Source organism: Anser cygnoides, chromosome 3 (genome assembly GCF_040182565.1).
Source record: "Anser cygnoides isolate HZ-2024a breed goose chromosome 3, Taihu_goose_T2T_genome, whole genome shotgun sequence".
Lineage (NCBI taxonomy): Eukaryota > Metazoa > Chordata > Aves > Anseriformes > Anatidae > Anser > Anser cygnoides.
Genome location: NC_089875.1, coordinates 77,965,756 through 77,990,211, shown reverse-complemented (window position 1 = coordinate 77,990,211; position 24,456 = coordinate 77,965,756). Strand labels below are relative to the sequence as shown.

General features: G+C 47.1%; 1 protein-coding gene across 5 annotated transcripts in view; it reads right to left on the bottom strand.

The window, feature by feature from the left end:
- The window catches only part of SIM1 (SIM bHLH transcription factor 1), a 47,227-nt gene that overhangs the window by 18,728 nt on the left and 4,043 nt on the right, over nt 1-24,456 (bottom strand). For 2 of the 5 annotated variants that reach the window (XM_048066666.2, XM_066994483.1), the window contains 7 exons: nt 18,538-18,620; nt 17,416-17,505; nt 17,200-17,308; nt 17,000-17,085; nt 15,771-15,970; nt 15,557-15,663; nt 14,544-14,691 (listed from right to left, as the gene is read on the bottom strand). In XM_048066666.2, coding sequence (XP_047922623.1) covers nt 14,544-14,691; nt 15,557-15,663; nt 15,771-15,970; nt 17,000-17,085; nt 17,200-17,308; nt 17,416-17,505; nt 18,538-18,620 — 823 coding nt within the window. The other 3 variants (XM_066994485.1, XM_066994486.1, XM_066994484.1) reach the window with 3 other exon arrangements.

Genomic DNA, 24,456 nt, shown 5'->3' with positions numbered 1-24,456 from the left:
ACCATAAAGTCCTGCAAACACTGGATAACCTACACCTATATCATTCCTTAAACATATTAAGGTAATTAATGAAGTACATGTTGAATGTAAAACATTGGATGACCTTAATGCAGCAGTTCCTACACCATGAGTACAATTATCCACACTTCTGAAGCAAAGTGGAAAGCATTGCTTACGCAAAAGAAACCAATGTGTAATTTTAATTGGTTGTATTATTTCTTATGAACAAATAATATATATTCAAAATTTCTTCTGCTGCACAAAGTTATATATAAAAAGGGACATATTAATGCTCACTGCACTTTTTTGTTGTTGTTGTTAGAAATCAAGAACATTACTTTGGTCAGACTTTCTGCCAGTCTAACAGAATATGGAATAGAAAACATGTAATTAAACTAAAGGTGTTAATGTCGTTAATATTCAGTCTATTTTGCTGAGTTGTTGCAATTCAGTGAAAATCAGCCATGAAGGTGGTAAAAGTCTGGCACTTCCTCATGCATGTCTGACCACAATACTGTAATATATCATTCTTTTACTTTTAAACAATGCCTGCAACTTTTAACATTTCCACACTCCAGCTCATGCAATGCTAACAGCGCCATTCAACAGATGAGTGAAAAGAGAACAGATTCTGGCTGTTTGTCATGTTCATGGCTTTCTAAATCAGCAGATGGTACAACAAAACAGACAATTTCCTCATCTGCTGTGTCCTCTGTTCATGTACAATGTGTCTCAGAAATGTTTACAAAGGCCTCAGTCTGCTTGCGAGACTTGTCAGGAGGAGCAAACGCAATCCCCTTAGCATCTTCCCAACCCAGTCACAATAAGGGCGCTTCAGTTCACTCACACAGGAAGCCAACTTTCAGGACACTAGCCTGAAGTGGAAAAAAAAAAACTCTTGAACTTCACTGCTTATTATGAAGTTATAGTGATGTTCAGTTGTCTGACCTCAGAGATAAACCATGTCTCAGTTTTTCCATCAGTAATTGGGATGACGACGGTTATCCTCCCTAAATTCTTGAGTGAAAAGCCCCATAAAAGTCTGACCTACTGCTCACCAAAGTAATTGGAAAGACCCTCTAGAAATCTCTCATGTGGTTATCACTAGAACACTTAATGGTTAAATCTCTCTTGTGCTTTTTTATCACTAGAACATTTAATGACTAAGCATTGCATCTAGTTGGAGAAGTATGAGATCTGTACATTGGATCCCTTCACTGAGTGTCAGGCACCTATTTACCCCATAAATAGTATAAGCAACAGTAGCTGTTTACATCTTGTTGAGTCGAAGTTTACAGCTTCTCCTATCATGAGATTCATGTACATGATATCGTGTTTCTGTATTTGCTCTTAAAGACAGAGTAATCCAAACCAGCAAGTTCAATTAAATGATTTGATACGTTCAGGAAAACTGAACTGTGAAGTTTCCTATTCAGACCATTTAACATAAACGCCTGAGGATATCTTCTAGAAGAACTACTGTCAAAGACATTTTTTATTTTCCCTGCTTGGTTTCTTGTCTCAGAGTGCAGTCATTTGATTGTCAGTTGGAGTTAAATAAAACGTCCTGGCCTCTAGATAATCATGGTGTAGCAGATATTTCAGCAGTCTAAAGGTACAGTTTGTCATTCCCAACCACATGTCTAGCCATCTCTGGCTCCAAAAGGAGCCCTTTGTACACTTTGTAAGCCTTTACTTACTAGATTTGCTAGATAAAAATATGCACCAAGGCTTATTATTGTTTGTGAATAAAATGCCTAAGATATCCTAGGATAATTATATAAAGAGATGATGAACATCTTTAATTACATATAGCACTGACAATGAGCTTTAAATAAAATAAATAAAATATGATGACCTCAGTTTAATTCTGTAACATTCATTTATATTGGGATTGTTTTCTTTCAAATGTGTCTAGGAGCACAACCATCTAAAAGTCATATATGGTGTATATTCAGTGCCTGTCAAGCTAAATGGAGAAATGTATTTGATTGGAGTTTATAAAGGTTTTTATATGTTAGAATCTGCCTGATAACAAGAAACTGAGATTAAAGGGGATAGTCTGTAATGCTTTCTTTTCTGGATGGCCACAAAACAGTTAAGAACAGTGTCTAGTACAACATTTTATCCGAAGGCATGTTTAACCTTGCAGAACTCCATGATTCACCTCCATAAGTGTCAGCCTTCATTAAATTATTATGGTGATTTCTTTGTAAATATTTGTGGTTTTCCCTTACTTTAAATCCACCTGAACATTCAGATAATATTTTTGCTTCCAACTCCTTTTCAGACATTCCATGAAAAACAATGTCACCTCAGTGCATCCGCATGTACACGTACACAGGATCCCTGTAGGAATTAATGCCACACAAACATAAATTCTCACATACACATGTAAGACTGCTTCCATTTCTTCAAAAGCCAGTCTAACAACAGTGCAACAGACTGCTGTTGTACAAGGTGGACTTTCCCATCTCAATCTTCTTAAAATTTGTATATGTTAAACAAAAAAAAAAAAAAAAAAAAACCTTGGATACCTCTGACACCTTTAAGACACTGATCTACTAGCCAGTTGATCTGGATTAAACTCTCAGCTCTCCCACAAATCACTGACTGGTGTCACATAGAACAAATCATATATCACAGGGTTTTTGAAAGCACTTGGCACCTCCCTGAGCTTACTCTCAAGGCAGCCAATGGGACTCTTAATTCCGATAGGGTCAAATTTAGCCCAGCACTGATCACTTCTGAGAATCCCCACCTTAATCTTCCTGAATTTCAGCTGTAAAAATGAGGATAACAATATTGTCCTATGGGGAAACACTAATTTTGTGGAGCATCTTTGTCCGTCTCACCTAGTAAACTTCAGCTTTCTGTTGGAAGGAACAATCTCCCACTGTCAATGTATATGGTAGCTAATGTTAGTAAGCTAAGTCTCAGCTGTGGCCCCTGGCTGCACATCTACCACACACAAGAAAGAAAAAAATATCCAAGACCAATATTTGTGCCACTATTTATGCAAAGCATGTTTTTATTATTTCAGAATCTCCAGATATTCAACACAAATGTTTTAACTATGTCCTATACCATTTATCCTTGATTAAATCTCTTCTAAATAGTTAATCATTAATGATTTCTTTACAGTTGCTGTGCAAACAGTTCATTCATGCCTATGACATATCAAATTTCACAGACGTGTTCTTTAATTGGATTCATTTATTTCTAATCTGCTTAAGCCCTCACTACTGTAATGCTTGACTAAATATACATTAAACTCACTTATTTAAACTGCTAAAATAAATTTGAGGTGTATTCTATGAATAAAAATACTTGATTGAATACATGTAATACCATTGTTATTGTGTACCTAACTGAGCAGAAATTATTAGAAATAACACCCTAGATAGCTGTATGATAGGCTTGGACAAAAGGATTTGAGACAGCTTGCTGATGATTTTTTTGCAGAAATTATTAAAAAAACAGCTTTCCAAATCCTGAAGTTTCCAATAGCACATTAAGGCATGCTATAAGGAATGCCAAAAGGAGCTTCTCATGACTTTCATGAAGGGTGTTAACTGTTTTCACTCGAAAATCCAAGTACTGTTTTAGAAATAAGAGCTTCATACTAGCTCTAGGCTAGGAAAATGGTTAAAACAAAAAAAAAGAAACTTTAAAAAAAATTGACTATTCAGTGTTTTGCAAGTAACAATGACTAAAAAGATGGTACAAAATTACATAAAAATAGTGTAAACTCTGATGACCCATTTGAGAATGTCAGAGTGAGACAGCAAGGATGGTGGGCTTGGAATGGCTTTTCTATGAGCAACAGAGACTCAGGCTGAAAAAGAGATGACAAGGAGAACAAAAAAAAAATGATCTGTAAATTATGAGTGACAGAAAAAGTAAGTAGGAAATAGTTGTTCATTTTTTCTTCTCATACAAGATGTGTAGGTTACTAAAGAACAGGAAAGGTAGAAATTTCATAGTGAAAGGAAGCCTTTCTTATCACATTTACTTAAACTACTCCTTGCTAAAAATTCACATGGTTTCAAAAAGCAATCAGATAAATTTGTGGTGAAAAAAAAAAAAATTACATTGACCCCTAATACCTTCAAAGATATCATTTCTAGGAAGTTCTTTGAACTTCTTAAGGACGGAAAAGAGTGCTGAAGAAGCATTATTGCATGCTTGTCCTATTTTTAAACTCTTTCCAAAGTATTTGCTATGGTCACTATCAGTATGTGTCTGATCCTGTATAGCTGTTCTTAGGTTACACTGGACACCACAGTAGTTTAGAAATTTCATACTTCAGTTCCTTTAAAACAACATGGTGAAGAGTTTTCCTGACAATTTATTATTACTTTTAACTGTTTGCTGTAAAAGTTAATTTACTGATATTTCAGATTTGATCAGCTCCTGTATGTTCCCCATAATTAAAGCTTTTGTTGTGAGAAACTTCCTAAGATCCCAACACAAACACAACAAAAATTAGTTAGCTTTTCTGCTATTTATATATTATTTATATAAAATTTTATTTTCTTTGAGAAGATGGGTTATACCTTATTTGATGGACTTTCTGATAGGCTTCTGTGATCTGAGAATAGTTTATCTAAGAAAAACAATGTGCTTGGAAAAAAAAAAAAAGGGTTTACTATTCATTCTGTTATTTCCTTGTTGGCAAATTTTCTATCTGTGTGCCTCATGACATACTTGTCCATCATTTTAGCCTGCTTTTTCTGATGAGCTAGGCCTGTGGTACAGAGGCACAGTGAGTCCAACAGGGTTCATGACCCCCATCTGGTGAGGAGGTCCCATCTATAGTAGATCATTTTCTCTGTCATCAGATTAGTCCTTTCTCATCATAAGACTTTCACCTTCTTCTTCAGAAGCAAGATTTTTTTCAACAAACACGTTTAAAACTCACTTGTCTAGAGTTCCTCAGCTTTGGCCAAGGGACAGCACTTTGTTCCTCCAGGCCGTTCGTTACCTGCCATTCTCTGCCCACAAAGCAAGCAACCAAGATATGCTACTTAATAAATGCTTTTTAACTGTATCTTGTTTTGGTTGACATTTAGGGAGAGAAGGGAAGGAAAGGAAGAAGGGTGAGGACTGGCAAATGTTTTTTAGCATTTGGGGAGAATGGCTTTTTGTTGCTAATTTATATATAATATATACTTTTTTTTTTTTTTTTTTTACATATTAATCTGTTTTCTCATCTCATCATTACACTTCCTGTCATCTCCTTCCCATGCGTAGCCATATCTCTCCTGCAGCCAAAGCCCCTTCACATTATTTGCTCACTTGTGTTTAGGGCTCTGTTCATATCACACTCAGTCTTGGTGAACCTGAACCATCTTTGATAGGCATATCATGTGTAACAGGTGTTTATGTTAGTAAAACAGGAGACAAATGGCCAGAAAAGCCTATATCATGAGGCTGTAAAGTAACTCACAATACTTCATTTTATTTATTTTCCTCCTAATTACTGATTCAGTCTCCTCAGAGTATGAATTATATGTTTTTAAATTTGCTATGTGCTATTACATTTGTTAAGTCACTGTTAGAGTCCAAAGGAGGGCTACAAAGATGCTGAAGAGTCTGTAAGGAAAGATGTATGAGGAGCGGCTGAGGTCCCTTGGTTTGCTCAGCCCAGAGCAGAGCAGGCTGAGGGGAGGCCTCATGGCGGCCTGCAGCTCCCTCACGAGGGGAGCGGAGGGGCAGGCGCTGAGCTCTGCTCCCTGGGGACAGCGACAGGACCCGAGGGAACGGCATGGAGCTGGGACAGGGGAGGGTCAGGCTGAGGGGTTAGGGAAAAGTTCGTCACTGAGGGGGTTGTCAGGCTCTGGGACAGGCTCCCCAGGGCAGTGGGCACAGCCCTGAGCTTGCTGGAACTCAAGAAGTGTTTGGACAGCACTCTCAGACACATGGCCTGCTTTTTGGGGGGTCCTGTATGGAACCAGGGGTTGGACTTGATGATCCTTGTGGGTCCCTTCCAACTCTGTACATTCTATGATTCTATGGAATGGGTCCATTAATGTTGAAATTGCTACCAGATAACCCGCCTGACCACCTAGACGCTCTGGCAAACAGTAAGTTAAACTACCATATATCACACAGCTACTGCTGAGCCACACCTTCTATCAAATTCAGAAAAGAGAATTTTTGAATGGATCTTAATGCTAACAACTCATCATTATTGTACACAATTCCAGAAATACAGGCCTACCTTAAAGTTCAGTTTATGAAACTGAAGAATAAGTCTCTGGTGGATTGAATGGTTACAGGTACTGACATACTAACTAGGTATATCTAAAATTTCTCCACAAATAAATAAAAATTGTTTAATAAGACACAATAACATCTACCTACAACCTCCTTATGAAACGTAAACCTGTCATCTGGCTAGCACCTTTGTCCTCTTGGTTCTTGCTTTGACAAGGACAGGCAGGAACCTTAGCCAGCTTTAGCCCACCTGCTGTCACTGTTTCACACGCACGTCTATCAAGGGTTTCTGGATGCCTGAAAGAGTCTCTGACCAGGCCACTCTATGTTGCTATACAGGTATCCACAGCATACATACATATCAACTCCACTGCCAACCTACAAGTGTTCTTGGACCAACAGTACAGGTAATCAGCCGCTGGGCTAACTATACTTTTGTTTTGGGTTTGTGTGACAGATCCAGTTTATCATAATACATGAAATTTACTGTGTTTGTGGTGACTACTTCTGTAGCGCATACACAGCAACTCAAGCATATCACAAACATGCAAACGGTGCTGTGCACCTTCTCTCTGACTGCTGTCTTGAACTCACTAAATATCATCATGGAAGCCCTAATTGCATATAAGCATGTTAAATGACACAGCTGTAGTCACACACATGTGCAGTTTACTTTGGGCCGATGCTACACATCCATTCCCATTGCTGTTTTTCACAGACTAAAAAGCAACAAGGAAGCTGGTTATCCTTCAGAAGATGGCACTTTAACTTTCCTACTCACAGCTTAGGATCAACAGAATTATTTTGGGCAACACTGTTCAGCAGTTTGGCTGCAAATAGGAGGAGGCTATCAGGCTATTTATCCCCACATCCAGCCTTTATATGAGCAGATACTCTAGTGGACTATGCCTCGTGAAGCAGTTATTACAGATTATTATTTTGTTCTGTGTACAAAATAGTCTTTGGAAACAGCAAGAGAAAAACAACATCCAATGCTTTTGGGTGGATTTCAGTTAACCATGTCTTAAGTCGGAGTTTTCTGTAGCAACAGCCTGGGCTACCAGCTGCCAACATAGTACAGGGACAACTGAGAGCCACAGGCTACTTGTGACCAGGCTGCCTTCAGGGCAGACTCTGCATATCCACTTCCTCACTAAACACATAGTTGTAAGAAGTTTGAATATGGGATGGGTTTAAAGATCTTCTCTCTAGGTGATGTCAAAGTAGCAGCACAATGCTAGGGGTTATAGCCAAACTTGAGTTAAACAGGCATTTGAGTTTCCATAGTTGCACTGAAACTTCAGCAGATAATAGCTGTTATTTCCAGCATTGCTGCCCCTGAGATTTATACACAGTGGTTTTTAGCTGAAAAACTCCGGCTGTTCTTTATTAGGCCCCAATTCAACACAGTAACAAACACGGCCTTCCAGCCATCTCCATTTGGCAAACCCTTGGAATATTTTTATTTCTAAGTGTGCGCCTAAGGGTTTTTTTAATTTCAAAACTGAATTCACTAGGATATAATCATGCACTGAAAGTTATGTCTAAGCACTTTTAGAGCCAGGCGTGTGCTCGAGTTCTTTAGTAGATCAGGACCTCTGTGATTTAATTGCACTAAGTGGATGATAGCAAAAGACAACAAGAGGAATAAATCGTGTAAGTGTGTTTAAGATCATGGGATTGACTCCAGACTGCAGCCGTCACAAGCCTTCAGAAGGGTCAGACTCTGTACCCTTGTTCGCACAGAGCGATGCCTGCCTCCATAAATAGTGTCATCAAAGTGAGGGGGGCTGCCTCTGAAGTAACCTACTGAGTACGAACATGTGTGCTGGAGCCTGGCCCACACTGTAAAGTACAAAAGAGAGGTGAGGGAAGGAGAATTAGATTTTAAACAGATACTTGCCACTGTTGAATGGACAAAGGAGATTTATTTGTTAACACTTAATTTAGGCCATGTCTAAATGCCACGTTTGTGCGTGTATGAATAAGAACTAGCAAGAACACCCTAAAGTAGAGCGAAGAGCTTACTTCAGAAGCAGCTTAGTTACTTATCACACCTGTTGCATCTCATGATTACTACAGTGAAACAACATGGGAAACAGTAATACTGAGGTGCAGCACAGAGCAAACATGCTAACAGAAGCAGAGCTAGTAAAACTATAAACTTGCTGAAGGAACACACTGCTACTTTTAAGAGCAGGAGCCAGTTAGGCATGCAGTTAGTTGTGCACCGAGCACCAAGAGGATGATAGAATCATAGAATCATCTAGGTTGAAAAAGACCTTGAAGATCATAAAGTCCATTAATCTGAACTACCAAATCCCATCACTAAAACGTGTCCTGTGATAATACGAAAGGAAACCCTTTGGTAGCAGCTCAGCTGCTTGGCCTGCCTCTTCTGCTCAGCCACTGATACAATTCACAGACAAAATGTAAATGTCACATGGCAAGACCAGCAGACACCCTTCTCTGAACTGTCACAGAGTAACGAACGTAGCCCTCAATGCCATGGTCTGTGATCTCCCCCTCTCTGCCATGTAGGAGAACCACTGGGGCTGACCCCCAAAGGGATGTGAGCACCCAGCTGCCGTAGTGGCATTCTCAAGCCTCATTTGTGCCATTCAAAGTGCTGAGGGGTAGAGTAAGGATAAAGTGCAAACAACCTCTCAAACAGGAACAGCTGTGCTCCAGCATATAGCCTGGTGCTTCCGTGCAAAGTGAAATCTGTGGCAGTTTACCTTGAGCCATAAACTGTGGCATTTTAGGAGTAAGAGTCCCTGCAGTGGGCCCTGTAACTTTCATCAGTGGAGTTAAGGCAGACAGCTGGAGCTAGTAATTGCTTCAGCCATTGCCGCTAAATCTGCTGTTGAACGTGTCTCGCCCCCAGACAATCATTTTACAAGATCCGTAACTCAGTGTTTGGAAGGAGTGAGTTTCCAAGGGCCTGTAGCAGCCAGCACACTGAATGGGAGAAGGATGAAGTGGAAAGCATTTGAAGTCACATTTCTTTCTTGGAATACAGACACTTATTTGCAATCCTGAATTTCATGTCGCCTGAGACTATCAGTATGCGTGCATTTAAACTAATAACTCGTTTTTTTGTTGTTGTTTTATTTTATTTTTCTGTGGATCTGAGCCACAGTCCTTTAATCCTTACACTAGCAAATAAAACTCTCTTCCTATGAGCCGTGACTGTAGACTCTGGCCCACAGTTTTAGTGCCTTGGCCATTACAGTCACCTGGTTTAAATACAAGCATGGAAATTTGGAGTGAATTAAACAAATGGTAGCTAAGAAAGCCCCTACATGAACAAAGAACTGCAGAAGCGTATTGTGGACACCTGGAAAAGCCTGTCTCCTATTTGCAAGAAATATATAAACAGTGTTCCAGGGAGACAAGCCTGTAATAAAAACTAATGGCGAACAAACAGAATACTGCATAGAATAGTTCAAGAGGAATCCTTTTATGTTTTTTTTTCTTTGAGGCCTGTGCTTCTCCAGCATTTTGACTGATTAAAACAATTCTATTATATGCCCACTTTGCTAATCAAATCACATGAATGATGGAGGGCTTTCCAGTCTAAGGAAAAGTACATTGTAGATTGAACAAATGAGGTGGGACCCAGTTTTATGCACTGTTAAGGCAGTGGCAAAATTCCCATTAATAAAGAGAAATATAAGGGAAAAGTCACAGGTCAGATTTGTTTCTGCTGATTACAATTACTTAAGGAAAAAAAAAATGTGATACGCAGTTAAAGTCAGTATGCCTTATCTCAAGTTAGATGGCTAAGCTTACTTGTACAAGTAGTTCATCTAATGATATGAGTAAGGATGTGCAGAATTACTTCTGCAAGTAATAACTTTCCCATCTATTTGCTATCGTACACACTCCATCACCCACTTGAGAGATACAAGCCATGTATCTACCTTTGACAGAGGAGAGGACTACAGCATGTCCAAATAAGTCGATCTGAGAGAAATGCTTAAGAAAGTTGGGAATGTAGGTATGGAAATACAATGTATGGATGCTCCTATTGACTAGGAAAAGAAAGAGATGGGATCTGATGTCCCAGAGACAGGACAAAAAGACGATGTTTATGAAAAGCTATAGAAATCTTTCTTTGTAATTGTCCAAAAATAAGGGAAGAGCTTTGCTTCCACCTGAAACAAACCTTCTGCAAATGCCTGCTTAATATGCTGGGGAAGAGCATTTTCAGTCTGACCCATCACACAGAATGTTATCACATTGCTGACACAAGTATTTTAAATCTGGTAGTATGCAAAGCTATAAATAGTAATAATTTAAAGATGAAGTGTGCAGATACAATTAACGGTTAATTTATTCTAAATTGCATTTACCACATCATTAAGTAAAACATTTGCCAATATGGCATTTATTTGTGAAATAATCTTTCAAACACATTGCATGCTTCAATTTGTGCTTCTAATCAGCCAGCCAGACAAAGCAATGTGAAAAAGACAACTGGAACTTGTATATACTTGTATCATCAGAGTGGAGATTAGTCACAATTAAATACCTAATCCATGTTGTCTCTATATGTTACTGCTATTGTTATTCTCTTAAATGTTAAAGAACAAGGAAATGTGCATAGAAAAGCTTCCTTAGCTTTCTCTGGGGACAAATTATTATAATATTTGTTCTTGCTCGAAAAGTCAAAGGATTTGCACTTTGCTTTACCCATTTGTTTAAAGGAAGGTTGTTTGCCATCTAAATATAAACTTAACTTCAGCAGTTGCATTCTCTATTAATTGACTCATCCTTGAGTGCCTTTATGTGATAAACATGCACAGCTAATAATCAATAATATGGCTAGTGTGTGTACAGAACAAACAGGAAAAGAAACAAATATTCTGTGTCTGTACTCGCACATGCCAAGCGGAATACAAAGAAGAGCAAATATGTGTGATTTAAAGCTGAAATCCTTAACGGTCATTTATATTAATTTTTGGCACTCTGATTACACAAAAGGTAACATTTCCTCTTGTTGCTCAAATGCCCTTGCCACCGTACCTATTCAGTTCGGTATATATACTTATCAAAAACATTTGCTCTCAATACTAGAATTCACTTTCTCAAAGCCTGGGATTTATGGAAGATGTGTATGGCCCTTCTTTTAGTAGGGGGCGGCAGCTCCTTCTGCACAAACCTTTCTCATCCCTTCTGGTTTCCTCGCATATATTGCCCAGGGGAGCCGGGCAGCTCCAAAGCAAGGCACTGTCGCTCAGCCTGCGCTCACACGGGTCCTGCAGACCAGGCAGGCCCTTGTGCCACCCAGAATCCGCTCCTTTCCAAAACATTTCCCGGCTCCTCCCAACAGTGGGAAAGGCTCTTTCTGCCGGGAGCAACCGGACCGCTCGTGTGGCATTGCCTGCAGGAAAGAGGGGACCAGGGAGCCACCTCCTCAGCGCTCTCAACAACCTGCACGGTATCGGCCAAAGCTAATTTGTTATTTTGTTATTTTCAGCCAAGTTCGCTGAAAAATATGGACATTGCCTGTTTTCAAAGGAACCTCCGGCGGGAGGCATCCCACCTTTCGGGCTCCATCCTGCAATCCCAAACTCCGCTCTTCGCCGTTTCCAAACACTATCTCACACCTCCCTCGCTTTCTCGGCTTCCAAACCCGAGGGACGGTATTCAGAGGCACGCAAGTTTTTATTTTTACTTTGTTTTTTCCTGCAAGGGGCAAGCCCGTGCCCTGCCGCAAGCCGCAGCGAGCCGGGGGCTGCTCCCCACCCTGGGTGCCCTGTGCTCGGCTGACCTTGGCCTGCTGGAACAAGCCAACGGCGACCCCCAGGAATGCCAGTAGCCGGAGGATTTATATGGAATAACGTGTATTAAACGCGTGCAAACTTTGCTACGAAACCGCTGCTGGGCCTTCCTGCAGGGGAGCCTACCTCACATCTGCTGGAAACGCCAGCTCGCCGTAACCTCGCCTTTTCCCCTGTATCTTCACCACCTACCTGCCTCATCTGACTGACTCCGAAAAGCTCATTAAGCCAATTAATCCCGAGCCTAGGTTTGCTTTCACCATCCCCCGCCCACAAGCTCTCCCCAGCCCGGGTCGCCCATTTCAGAGCTCTCACTTCCACGCTGCCAGCATCCCCTGGGCACGGCAGGGCCTATTCTTCTCCCTTATTTTCCGCTGGCCTCGGCTAAAAATAAAAGCACAAAAGCGGTGGGGAAGCCAGGTGCATCCCCTGGCCGCAGGAGCAAGCGGGACGCGCCCCCCTCTTCTGCAGCGCCCTGCTGGAGGCGCGGCCAGGCTGGATGCGACCCCGAGGAGCTGCACGACCAAAACGCGGTTTCGACGCCGCCAGGGTGTCCCTGCAGCCTGGTTGCAGCAGCCGGTGACCCGGTGAGGACCTCTCCGTGCTCACCGGCTGCCTTTTGGCCCCCGCGCCCGAGGAGCACAAACGGAGCCTTCCGTGGCTGCGCAACGAAGTCGCGCCCCGGCGTCGCCTCGTCCTCCGAGGGAAGCCTTGGGAGGGCAAAGGCAGCCCTCCTACGCAGGCTGGCTGGACGCAGGGCTAAATACAGCCTTGGCTTTAAGGCCCGTGTACACGCAAGAAAACACAAAGACGCTGCCACCAGCGAAAACACAGGAATTCGGCTTGGGGCGGAGGATTCGCGTTGTTTCCACGGGGGCGCAGGGCTCAGCCACTCGCAACGCGCCCCACAAACCTCGGCCCCACAAACCCGAGCCGCTCGGCGGCCACCCCGGTGGGAGCCGTCCCACCGTGGAAAAGGGTCCCCAAGTTTTGGGAAGAGTGGGGCCAGCGGGAGCAGGGAGCTGGCCCTGCGGAGCTGGTGCCCTGCCGGTCACCCCCGCAAGCGGGGAGGGGCAGGTGGGGCTGGATCCCATCAAGCAGATCCGCTGGGATATTTCATTGCCATTCGGGTCATCTGAGGCAGAGGGCCGTGATTTATGTTCCCCCTCTCCGCATAAAAGGGGATGGAAGTGACCGCTAATCTCAGGTGCTCGTAGAAAAACAGGTGGCGCAAAACGGCCCTAGCACATTAGGAACCTTTGGGTTCCTGGCTCCCCAGCGTTACGACACGCCAGCTTCTTTCCCCGCAGTTCCCCGCTCACCTAAAACGAGTGCTTGGCCCTAACTGAGAAAACCAGAGGGGCTGGCACAGGGGGCACGGGCATGCAAGTGTTTGGAGCAGCTGCAGGAAAGGTGCCCGTGCCTCTGCTGACCCGCATCCTTGCTGGGAGGTGTTACTCCTCCACGCCCCACATCCCTTTTTAAAGCCAGTAAAAGGGATTTACTTGAAAGGGGAACCAGAGCTTACTCCCTACACCGGAGAGCTGGCAAACCAGAAGCCCCTGAACGGGAGAGCAGGGCCACCGCCTCCGTGCGGAGCCGCTTCCCTGGGGGATGCTCGCCCGCAGCTCAGCCACCGACCCCATCGGCACCTGTGCAGGCACTCAATCCGCCCCAGGAGGGACCGTCCCGCTGTCACGGCCTCGATTTTGGGAGAAGGGGCGGCTCGACAGGTCCTGCCCCCGCAGGGGGGCTGCAGCGGCGATGCAGAATCGATGCTGCCGCCAGCACCCAGAGGAGAGGTGTCAATCGCAAACATAAAGGCTCCAAATCGGTTCCCTCCGTCACCGGGCCTGGGAGTTTCGGTTTAAGTGGCACAGCCAGAGCCCAACCCAGCAACCCCAAAATACAAGGGGATGCGTTGAGATATACAGCATCTCAGCATTCTCTCCGATTTTTTTTTATTTTTTTTTTTTTAAGTTTAACTGACCCTTCTGGTCACCAACTTTCTTTGTGGCTCACTGTAAGGATCGCTCTCCAAGAACAAAAAAGAAATCTCGGAGCTTTGATAGAGACTCTGGATGAAATTAAGAACTTCAAACCCCAGATTTTTGAAAAGAAAAACAGATGTCCTGTTTGTTGAGTATAAATAACTCCGTACGTGGAAACCTTTTTTTTTTCTTTTTTTTTTTTACGCTGCATTAAATTTTATTTAATGCTGGGTGCATTTAAACTTTAAAAAAAAAAAAAAGGGGGGGGAGGGGGGCAGCAAAATATGCGGGTGACAAACCTCTAAATCTTTTCCCCTCCCGAAAGAGAAAGGAAGGGGCAGACGGGAAACCCTTCATCTAGATGAAAGCGTTCAATGTGTTTCCTAGCAGACCTGGCCAGCCTGCTCCGGCCGGGGGGGGTGGGGGGGGGGGGGGGCCTCAGCTTTTGGGGGCTTTGGGGGAGCTCGGAGGCCGGAGGAGAGAGGCAGGTGCCCGCCGCCGGCCCCCGCGCATCTCTGTGTGCCCCGCGGAGCGCACTTACGTGAGAACATAGTTGACGCTGACGATGCAGTGGGGCCGCGACGAGCGGCTGTTGTGCACGATGGTAGCGTAGCTCTGCACCCACACCCAGCCGCCGTGCTTGGCCAGGAAGCGGTAGTATTTGGTGGTCACCTGCCCCTTCACCAGCACTGCGGAGACAAAGCGGGGAGAGCCTCAGAGGGGGGCCCGCCGGGCGAGGAGAGGGGCTGCGGAAGGCTTAGAATCGTTAGGGCAGGCGGTGTGGGTGGGCAACCCCCGTAGGCAAGGGTGGTGGAGACCCCCGGGCACCCCCGATCCCGAAGCTGGTCCCTCTGTGATAGGGGCTCCCCTTCTCCAAGGCTGCGCGGGGAGATCGGTGGAATAGGGCGAAGGCAGCAGAGGGGTGAGCTCCCTCCCCAAAGTATGGCCGTGGAGATTTAATTCTATAAATCTGGCTTTGGGTTTTATCTCTTCTCTTTACATTCCCGGTAAGGCAACTTACCGGAAATTAATATCCTTTTTATTCATCTATCCATGTATTAATGTCATCATGATATCAAAATAGAATAAAGAACAGCTCTTCGAATCGGGCTCACTACTGCAGTCAAAATTAGATACACAGATAAGATTTGTGAGACTTGATGGAAATGGAACAAAAGTATTTGAATTTCGCTTGCATGTTTTTTTTGGAGCAAGAAAAAAGGTTTTTTTTTTCCTAACCGGAATTTGAAGTGAATTGAATGCCTGAAGTTTGTGCAGGGGAGTTCTTGTTCTACAACTGGGAGCTGAGGAGGGGAAAATCTCCTTCCCAGTTCATCGCCGGTCCCCTCCTTCTCTCTCCTGCCTCCAGCCCTGCGCTCAGTCTCTAGCCACTTGTTTCATTAAAACCTGCTGCAGATTTTGCTTATTCTCCCCTGCAGCCAGCTGGCTTTTCACGTTTCAACCTGGAGGTAAATCCTAACACAACCAAAGCCGTTTTGCAGTGGGAAAAGGCGGGGGGTGAGGGGCCGGGTCTTAACGAGAGCATCTCCTTACACAAGTGATGTGCGCATCGCAGGTGGAAGGTGTCACAGCCGTGGACGTGGTGGTAAAGGGTCTTCTCTATCAAGTCCTGGGGCTCGTAGCCTGTTAGCTCGGCTACCCTGGAGGAGACACAAGCAGCAAACGTCAGTGGGAGAGAGGACAGGAGAGGCCCGGGGGAGAAGAAGGAGGGGCTGGGGGAATAGCTGTGAAGTAGCCTCAGCTCTACCTGGAATCTAAGAAGATGAGCTTCATGTCTAAGCTGGCCCGGAACATGAACATATTGCTGTGAAGCTTGATTTCCGTCACGGCGCTGGGAGGCAGCGAGTGGCCCACGGCGACCAAGCCAACGTTTTGGTAGCAGCCGTCGAAGGGGGACATGTCCAGGCTGTACTGGCGGATCTTCAGGTACCCGCTGCAGTGAATGACCTGCGGGGACACGCGGCCGCTGAGGCGGGGGGGGGCTCGGAGCAAACCAGCCCTGCCTGGGGGCTCCTGCCCTTCTCCTCGGGCTGCCCGGGGATTTTTCATCCGAAAGTTCAGCACTGATCTAAGGCCCGTTAGAGTCAACGAGATTTTTTATTATTTTTTATTTTTTTTCCTCTGACTTAAGTGGTTTTTGGACCACCTCCTAACTACGCTTTTATTATTCTTCTAAAAAGGAAAGACGCGGAAGTGCCAAGCCAGTTACAACTTTGTAATGAAGAGTGTATGCGTGTGAGAGAAAGGGTTTACATGTGTGCATGTGTCACATGCCTAAGATATGTCTATTATACAGATAGGGCAGGCACGATCCAAAATGCATCTTTGGACGTAGATTTAGGTGTGTCTCGTAAATGCATCCTCACACATTACTGCTGCGTACTTTTGACCTTACTCCTCTGTTACTAGAGTGTTTCTCCCTGGAGTAATCTCCGCGGATGTTCTTGTTCTACAGTACATCGTGGCCCAACATCTCCTGGCGTTTCAGGTACCGACGACTCTCTGTCTCTCCGCAGATGGGGCAGAAGCAGGGAGAAGGCAGGAGAGCGGGGGCTGTCCCCAGGCAGGAGCCCTGAGCAGAGCCGTGGGAGACATCCGAGCAAAGCCCGCGGCTTGGAGAGCTGCCCCTGGAGCTGACGAGCGACACCCAATAAAGAAATTAATAAAGCCACGGGTTTCGCGTCGTGTCACCTCACAGCCTTTACAGACAGCTCGGGAACCTCGGTGGTTGTGCGAGGACCATTAAAATAAATAAATAAATAAATAAATAAATAAAAATAATAAATAAAAATAAATTTAAAAAAAATCAACACGGGGAACTCGATCGCTTGTTTTTTTTGCTTGGAGCTCGTTAACCTGGCACTCGGAGGGACATCCTGGGTGTGAATCCCAGGGCAGAGCACCGGGCTGGGGCAGCCCCCGAGGGCAGGGGGCTCGGCCGGGTCAGGGCCGGGCCGTGGCTCCCCGGACACCCACCTTGTAGCCCCCGCAGGTCAGGCCCGCGTTCCTCTTGGCCAGGACGCACTTCATCCTCAGGAAGAAGGACCTCTCGATCTCGTACTCTGGGAGGGGGAAGGCAAAGGTGCGGTGAGCTGCGAGGGATGCGCGGCCCCGTCCGCAGACACGGGGTACAAGGAGGGCTTGGGGGTGTGTGAAGTGGGGTGGGGGCACTTTACCCTGCACGAAGTGAGAGTGGTAGGGCTGGTGGGCCGTCAGCACGGCGGTCATCTCGTCGTGGTCGGCCGGGTGGATGTACTCATAAATGCTGTTGCCGGTCAGCTCTACCTGTGAGAGAGGAGGAGGAGGAGGAGGAAGGAGGAGGAAGGGTTCATGGACGGCACCGCTCACCCCCCCCCCGCACGCTCCTCCCGTGCCAGCTCCCCCCAGCCTACCTGCGACAAGCCCAGGTGCACCGAGGCGGTCTCCGAGATGTACATGATCTTGCCATCCGGAGCCACGACGAATATGAAACCGTCCAGCGTCTGCAGGAGAGGGTCGGGAGGGAGAGGAGCAGAGTTGTGTGCGGATCAACAGGTAGACAGATCCGCCGATGGGTGGAGAGATGGATAGAGGGATGGAGGGATGAAGACAGAGAGACAGACACCTGAAGTATCTGTCCTCCGGGTTTATTCAGAAAAGGCGCATTCCTGTTCAGGCTGTGATTATTCGAAAGAGTTGGAAAGAGACGGGCCAGCCCCGGACAGGGATCCCTCCAAAGTCCTGGGGCACAGCCCACCTGGCATCTAAGCGGGGCTCCCACCTACCCGGTGCCGAATATGTCCATCCGACAAATCCTGAACGCTGACACCCCTTTTCAAATGCCACGGGGGATTTTAGCCCTTGACTATTTCTTAAGGAGACTTTAAACGAGCAAGGAGCATCTAAAACCCTCCCCGGCGCTAATAAGGTCTGTACGGGACAAGAGGATTTGTCAGGCACGTTTCGGCAGATGTAAACGAGGCTTCTGGGTGAGCCGGGAGCAGAACAGACCCGATCTATTAGGGACGCGTCAAAGACCACGCAATCCCACCAAAAATGCGCGATTACGCTAACTGCTAACACTCCCGCATCCCTCAGACAGCAGCGAGTATCCAAAAGTGTCCTACCTGAGCTGCGCTTGTGCTCATTTCCGTGCTGAGCCCCCTGCCCAGCCCAGCCTCCTCTAACCTGCCTCTGCCTCCGCACCACCCTCAAGCTCCGCACATTGCCGGGATTTTCACCTTGCTGCTAATTTGGGGAAAAAATGTGCACTGTTAACCCCTCGCTGTGGACCCTGTGCAGGACAGAGCCGGGCCAAATGATCCAGAGGGACTAAACCACGTCCCCAAAACCACGTTCATCACATTCAGTCTCGGCTGTTCGCATTTTTAGAGGCACCCCTTCCCTTTTTTTTTGTTTTTTAAATGAAGCACGTGAACAGTTAAAAATTAGTCAAGGTGGCAATTAAAAGCTCAGAAGAGGGAATGATTTCTTTAATCATTAATACCACATTGCTGCCGTTTCCAGACCAGTACCTGCAAAAGATGGGATCCCAGCTCCCGTCCAACATTATCCAGCGGGCTGGTTCGGCTGGAATGGCCCCAGGCTTCCCCAAGTCCTGTTTATTTGAGACACAAAAACGGAACGTAAGGAGATGCAAAACTGGCTCCTGATGGCCTGCTGGAGAAGGACTTTTCTTTATTTTTTACTTGATTTCGCTTTAAAACATACATGCATACAATCGTTAAAAAAAAAAAAAAAAAAGTAGGCATGATTGCATTGCACAGAAAAGCCACTTTTGTGGATGTTTCTCAAGACGTAGCTCCCACGAGAGAAAAATACCTATTTTGAGTTAACGGTGAGGTTCGTTCCTAAGACCCAAGCGAAGCAGCGTGCCAGACAAAACGGCTCATTCAGGGCAGCCTTTGGCTGCTGGCAGCCGGCTCCCTGAGCCGCAGGGTGAGCGCTTTTCTTCTCCCATCACCGAAGGAGTCCTGGGCAGCCCCGAGAGCCATTTAAAACGCACGCAGGGTTTGTGCTGGGGGAAGCCTTTGATGCCGAGAGAAGGATGCGGTTAACGTGGCGCGACAGAGCCGGGGATGAGCGGCTCGGTGGCGGCGGCCGGGCCGGGCCGGGCCGGGTCCCGGGGCGCCGTCCGTGGGGGCTTCCTCCAGGCTGGGTGGGGGGCGCTCATTTTGGGAACTGCGCCTTCCCCCAGCTCTGCCCGAGCCCCGTGGTCAAGCGCTTTCCCTTAGAGCGATCCCCACTCAAGCCCACCCTAATTAAGTCGCCTTCCACTAAGTGCAGCGGGGCTCCACGGCTGCGCCCAGAGGCACCTGCGGGGCGGCTCAGGTGAGGGGGGGGCGTCCGGCGAAGGGGACCGTCCTCCCTCTGCCCCAGCAAGCCCCAATGCTCCCATCCCCTTCCCCCTGCCGGGACGAGCGCTCTGCCCCGCAGCATCCCGGCGCTGCCTCTCCCCGGCCCTGCCCGCTGCTCCAGACGCCGGGAGATTTCCCGAAGTAATGGGGGGTAAAACCTCCATGGAAATTACTCCTCCGGAGTAAAACTACGCAGGGGCGATACCTTTTAACGGCGTTGTCTCTGAAATATTGTTAAACGGGACGGCTAAAGCCTTCCACGCTTGCGCCCTGAAGCAAGGGCGAAGAAGCGCCGACCCTGCCGGAGGACCCGGGGGTCCCCTCCCACAGGGCCAGCCCCCCCTTTCCCCGGCTGCGTCCCCGCAAACGGGCGAGGCGGCGCCAGCAGGCAGCCCTGGGTATCGAGCGGCCTCACCTCGGCGCTGGCTCTGAGCAGCGCTACCGATTTGCCTCCGAGCCGGGGCATCAGCCCCCGGCCGCCCTGCCCGAGCCGCGCGTCCCTCTCCTGCCCGCCTTTTCCCTCTTCTCTCCCTTTCCTCGGCCACCTCCTGCCGGAGGGACAGCCCTCCTCTCCTTGCCTTCCCAGCCCCTAAAAAGCCGGGAGCATCCCTCTGGCCTGGCCCCCGTCCGCGTGTACCCAGCGCCAAGTGCCAGCGGGGAACGGGATCCTTTCCATTAACTCCTCCGCGGCAATTAACGGGGACGCGGCGGCTTCGTCCCGAGCCTCCCAGCTTCCCTCCCAAGTCCCCTGGCCGTGCCTTCCTCCCCAGCGGCTCTGCCGGCCGAGGATGCATTGGGAACCCCGGGGCCGCCTCTTCCCACCCGCCCCGAAATCAGCGAGGAGCTGGCAAATGCTCCAGGGAAAGAGAAAAAAATAAATAAATAAAAAAAACACGACCGATTGTTTTTTTTTTTTTTTTTCCCCCAAGTGCTGTGGGGTTTCCCTGCTGGGCAGCCGGGACGCCCCTTGCGAGATTCCCCCCACCCAGAGGGAAATCTGGATGCGAGGTTTCCCTATCCGGGGCTAAATCCTCGCCTCTGATTTTAAGTTGCTTATTAATCTAGGTTTACGGCTCTAATTCTTCTTCTTCTAAAAGGGAAAATAACCCGACCTCTGCGGGTTAATGAACAGCTCATCGACATTACAGGTTAACTTCTTTCGGGAACGCGGTTCTTCACGGAGCACTGAGCTCTTCTTTATGCGTCGGGTGGAAAGCTCACGCTGTTCGGCCGCGGCTGTTAATGTTTTATAATTAAACGTTTTCGCTCGTCTACCTGAACCGGCTTTTGGCAATCCTAACGCATGAGACCCTTCTTTGTATTACCCAGATGTTTCAGCACTTTCAAGCCGGAGACTGTTGCTCTTCATTGCCAAGCCCAGCTCTCCCAAATCTACGGGCTCTCCCGATGTCCTTTAAATGCTGTTTTTAAAGATTACGCGAGAAAACCTCTCCATTAATATTCCTCTTTTATTATTTTTTTCCCCGTATTCGCTTTAACATCCAATTTCCTTTTACCGAGGGGGCAAACTGTGATATCTCGCACTTGACCTACCGCAGAAAATTCCGCAAATCCTTTGAATGTCTATTTAAAACAAAACAAGGAAATCAGCTCTCCCTTTTGCTTCAGGATTACGCTGGAAACAAGATCTAAAGATTCTCTTGTAATTTGGAGAGCCAACAGAATAATAGGTTTGGAATAGGAACAAGCAGCTTTGTAAGGGAAAGGATAACTAAATCGTTTTTAGGCAAAGGATTTTCCCAGCTAAAGTGGCCGAAGACAAAGCAAAACATAATCTATTTTGGAAGATTTCCAAGATATGCCACATTAACCTTAGCAGATAAAAATTGCTTTCCCCTCCGTCCCCTCCCCCACCGGGGTCTGGTTTATCATATTTACATAAGTAGCCTTAGAAGGGATGTATCTATTATGGATCTAAGGAGCTAGCGAGCTCACATTTCATTTGGAAACAGAGGCGAAGTTTTACTGTTGCTTAATGCCTGATGCATTGTGGAACCATTTCCATTTAAATACCCCCGACCCACGGATTACCTCAATGGACTGGCTGCATGGGCTTTGTAATTTCCTGAAAATGAGATTTCGATTTATAAAACAAGAAACCAATTAGTAACCAAATGAGGCGAAGTAGATCCACTAAAATTGACCTAATCCCACAGGCACCATTTAGGCCGGTTCTTGGCGAATGAGTGATGAGCGACCGTCTAGCGTAAAGCTCAAGGCATCATCCAGCTGTGTTATTGCAAGCAGCAAAAATAAATGGATCGAGCTTTCCTTTCGGAACGAGCTTTATACTCTTGACAAAATATAGATTGGAGGCTCCTACCTAACAGCCTCCTACACTCGAGGATTTTTTATTTTTTTCCCCTAAGAAGATAAACAATTTGGGACACGAGGTGTCCACCGTCAGAAGGGAAAAGAAAAAAAAAAAAGGGGGAAAAAAAAGGAGGGGGGGGGATAAAAGCAAAGCAACACAACCTCCCCGAGGTGTTTCAGCCAGGCTCTAGCTCAGCTCGCTGACACCACTCTCTTCCCGGCCGCGCACCCCCTGCCCAGCGCCACCCACGGCGGCTCCCACGGCCGCGGTCGCGGCTCTGTGCTGGGGAGGCAGCGTCCTCCCCTCGCCGCTGGGCTGCTCCGAGCCTCAGAGGCGGCAGCCAATGGAGGCACTGGGTGGTATCGTCCCTACCCAGCGGCGGGACTGTCGCAAGACGCCCCTCTGTCCCGAGCGAGCGGGGAGAGGCTCCTCCGCCGCTGCTGACTTGGCCGAGGCACAGGCGGAGGAGAAGTTGAGGCTGCGGGAGGCCCGGGGGGCTCCGTGGCCTCGGCTCGCCCCGGGGTTACCGGTCCCTCTCCGAGCATCTGCAGCGCAGGACCAGCCTCGACCCCTTCCTTTGTCTGCCGATAGCGAAGGGGGGGGGGGGGGGGGGGGAGAAAAAGGGGGGTCGTGCTGGGGCGGAGGGGCGGCCAGAAGTGAGCAGCAGCCCCCGGCGGCGGGGGGGGCCCCCGGGAGAGGCCCGGGGGAGCCTCCGCTGCCCTTCGCCCCGGAGCCCCTTTCCGCGGCTCCCCGCCGGGGCCGAGGTCCGGGGGGCTCCGGGGGGCTCCGCAGAGCGCTCCCGAAGCGGGGCCGACGGCGCTGGGCTCCCCCCGACCCCAAAGGGAGGCAGCGGGGATGGAGGCCAGGAGCCCCCGGCCCCCAGCGCAAAAAGGCAGCGGGGTGCGGTGCGATGCGGTGCGGGGGAATTAGGCTGATTGGATTAAGCGTTTAATTAACCAGCCCGCTACCAGCGCGGCGCGGTGCCATCGCCCAGCGCCTAGCCCGGCTGATTTCTCAGCTAATTTAGCAGGCGGTGGTTAATGATAACTCGAAATCTCGGCCAAATGAGGCTTCCGTGAAGGAGTGGGTCGCTGTCGGAGGGTTCAGATGCCGCGGAATAAGCGACGTTTAAAAAAAAAAAAAAAAAACAACAACAAAAAAAACGCTGCTCATTTCCAACTGCCTGCGGATGCCATTAGCAAGGTTCTGCGAAGATTTATTATCTCGGTAAATCATGTGTGTTCATTTGAAGCGGAGATAAGTTAGCATCCCGCTTTCTTTATAAAAATAATAAGAGGGAGGAAAAGCCCTGTTGACTAAACAAACAACCCTATTAAGAAAACGGCAGTGGAAATAATGCCGGGGCGGATTCGCTTGCTCCAGCAAGAAAGAGCAGCGCTTTGGCACACGCAAGGTAATGGAACGGCGCTCTGAAATGCAAACAAACGGGGCCGTGCCCAAACTGGAAAAAAGAAAAAAAAAAAAAAAAGCAAATTTTCGAGCGCCAAACATTTGCTCGGCTTTACGGAAGATGCAAGTTCGTGTATTCTCTATTCCGAAAAAAATAAAAACAAAAAATGGGGGAAAAAAGGTTTCCACTTGCAAACTCCCGCTATTTATACACAAGCTGAAAAAATCCTCCGATTCTACAACGGCCGTATGTTTCTAAGAAGGGAGAGGATGTTTCTAAAGAAAATATGGTTTTATCCGCTCATAAATCTGCTTTTTTCAGCTATCATGGTAGGAGTTTAGTTCTGCACTTCACTTTTTAAGTTCACATCAAAACTGGAATTAAACACGGGAAGGCAGCGGGGAGAGTAAACTGCAGCTTAAATGAGAAAAACTTCTGTAAGAAAATAAACACTGAAACCTAATGCTCAATCATTTCCCTTAGCAGTAGGAAAAACAGCATTAAATCACCTATCCACGTGGGAAACGAATTTTTTTTTCCTGCTCGTCTCTTCCCCCTTTAAAATAGAACAAGATCGAGGGTTTCGATATTGAAATGTTAACCATCACGAGTCGGCGAAAGTTTATGTAAACGCAGCCCCTGCTTTTGTCTGGAAAATCAAAACGCCTCTCTGCGCGGAAACGATCTGTGTCCGATAGGACAGAAATGGCAAAGGGTCCTTTTCCCTGTTCGTGTGAGGGGAATGGGACCATGGAAATATTCCTGAATTTAAAAGATCTATGCACGTGTATTGCACCACTTTTTTTTTTTTTCCCCTGTTTTTACTTTTGGATCCAGTAAAGAATTAGCCCGCTAGTCAGAGAGACCGCATCTTATCTGAAAGAAAATTATTTTATCCCCCGGATCCTTTTCCATCAGTTTTTGAGGCTATGTTAATTTGTTGGCTACTTTAGCTGTTTAATGTTAAATTTATTTTTTGTTTGTTTGTTTTTTATGACCGTTAACTCACGATGGAACTTATTACAAAGTACTCTTTAAAAAACAAAACAAAACAACTCTTCCCTTCCCTATGGTCCTCAGCAATCCGTCAGATCTCCAGCCTTCCCAAAGCTAACTGATAATCCTGAACCACTCCGTGTCTCGCCGGCTCCTTCCTCTTTTAACGAGTTTTAGCACCAAAACGACGGCAGCTACCTGAGCCCCTGCGCGCTTTTCTCCTTCACCTGGCGGCTCGGCGAGGGGGAGCGCAGCCCCTGGCCCCGCACACCTCCTGACTCCGCATCCCCGCACCAAAGCTGCTCGGGGCCCCGGGGTCGTGCCCCGCTTCCCG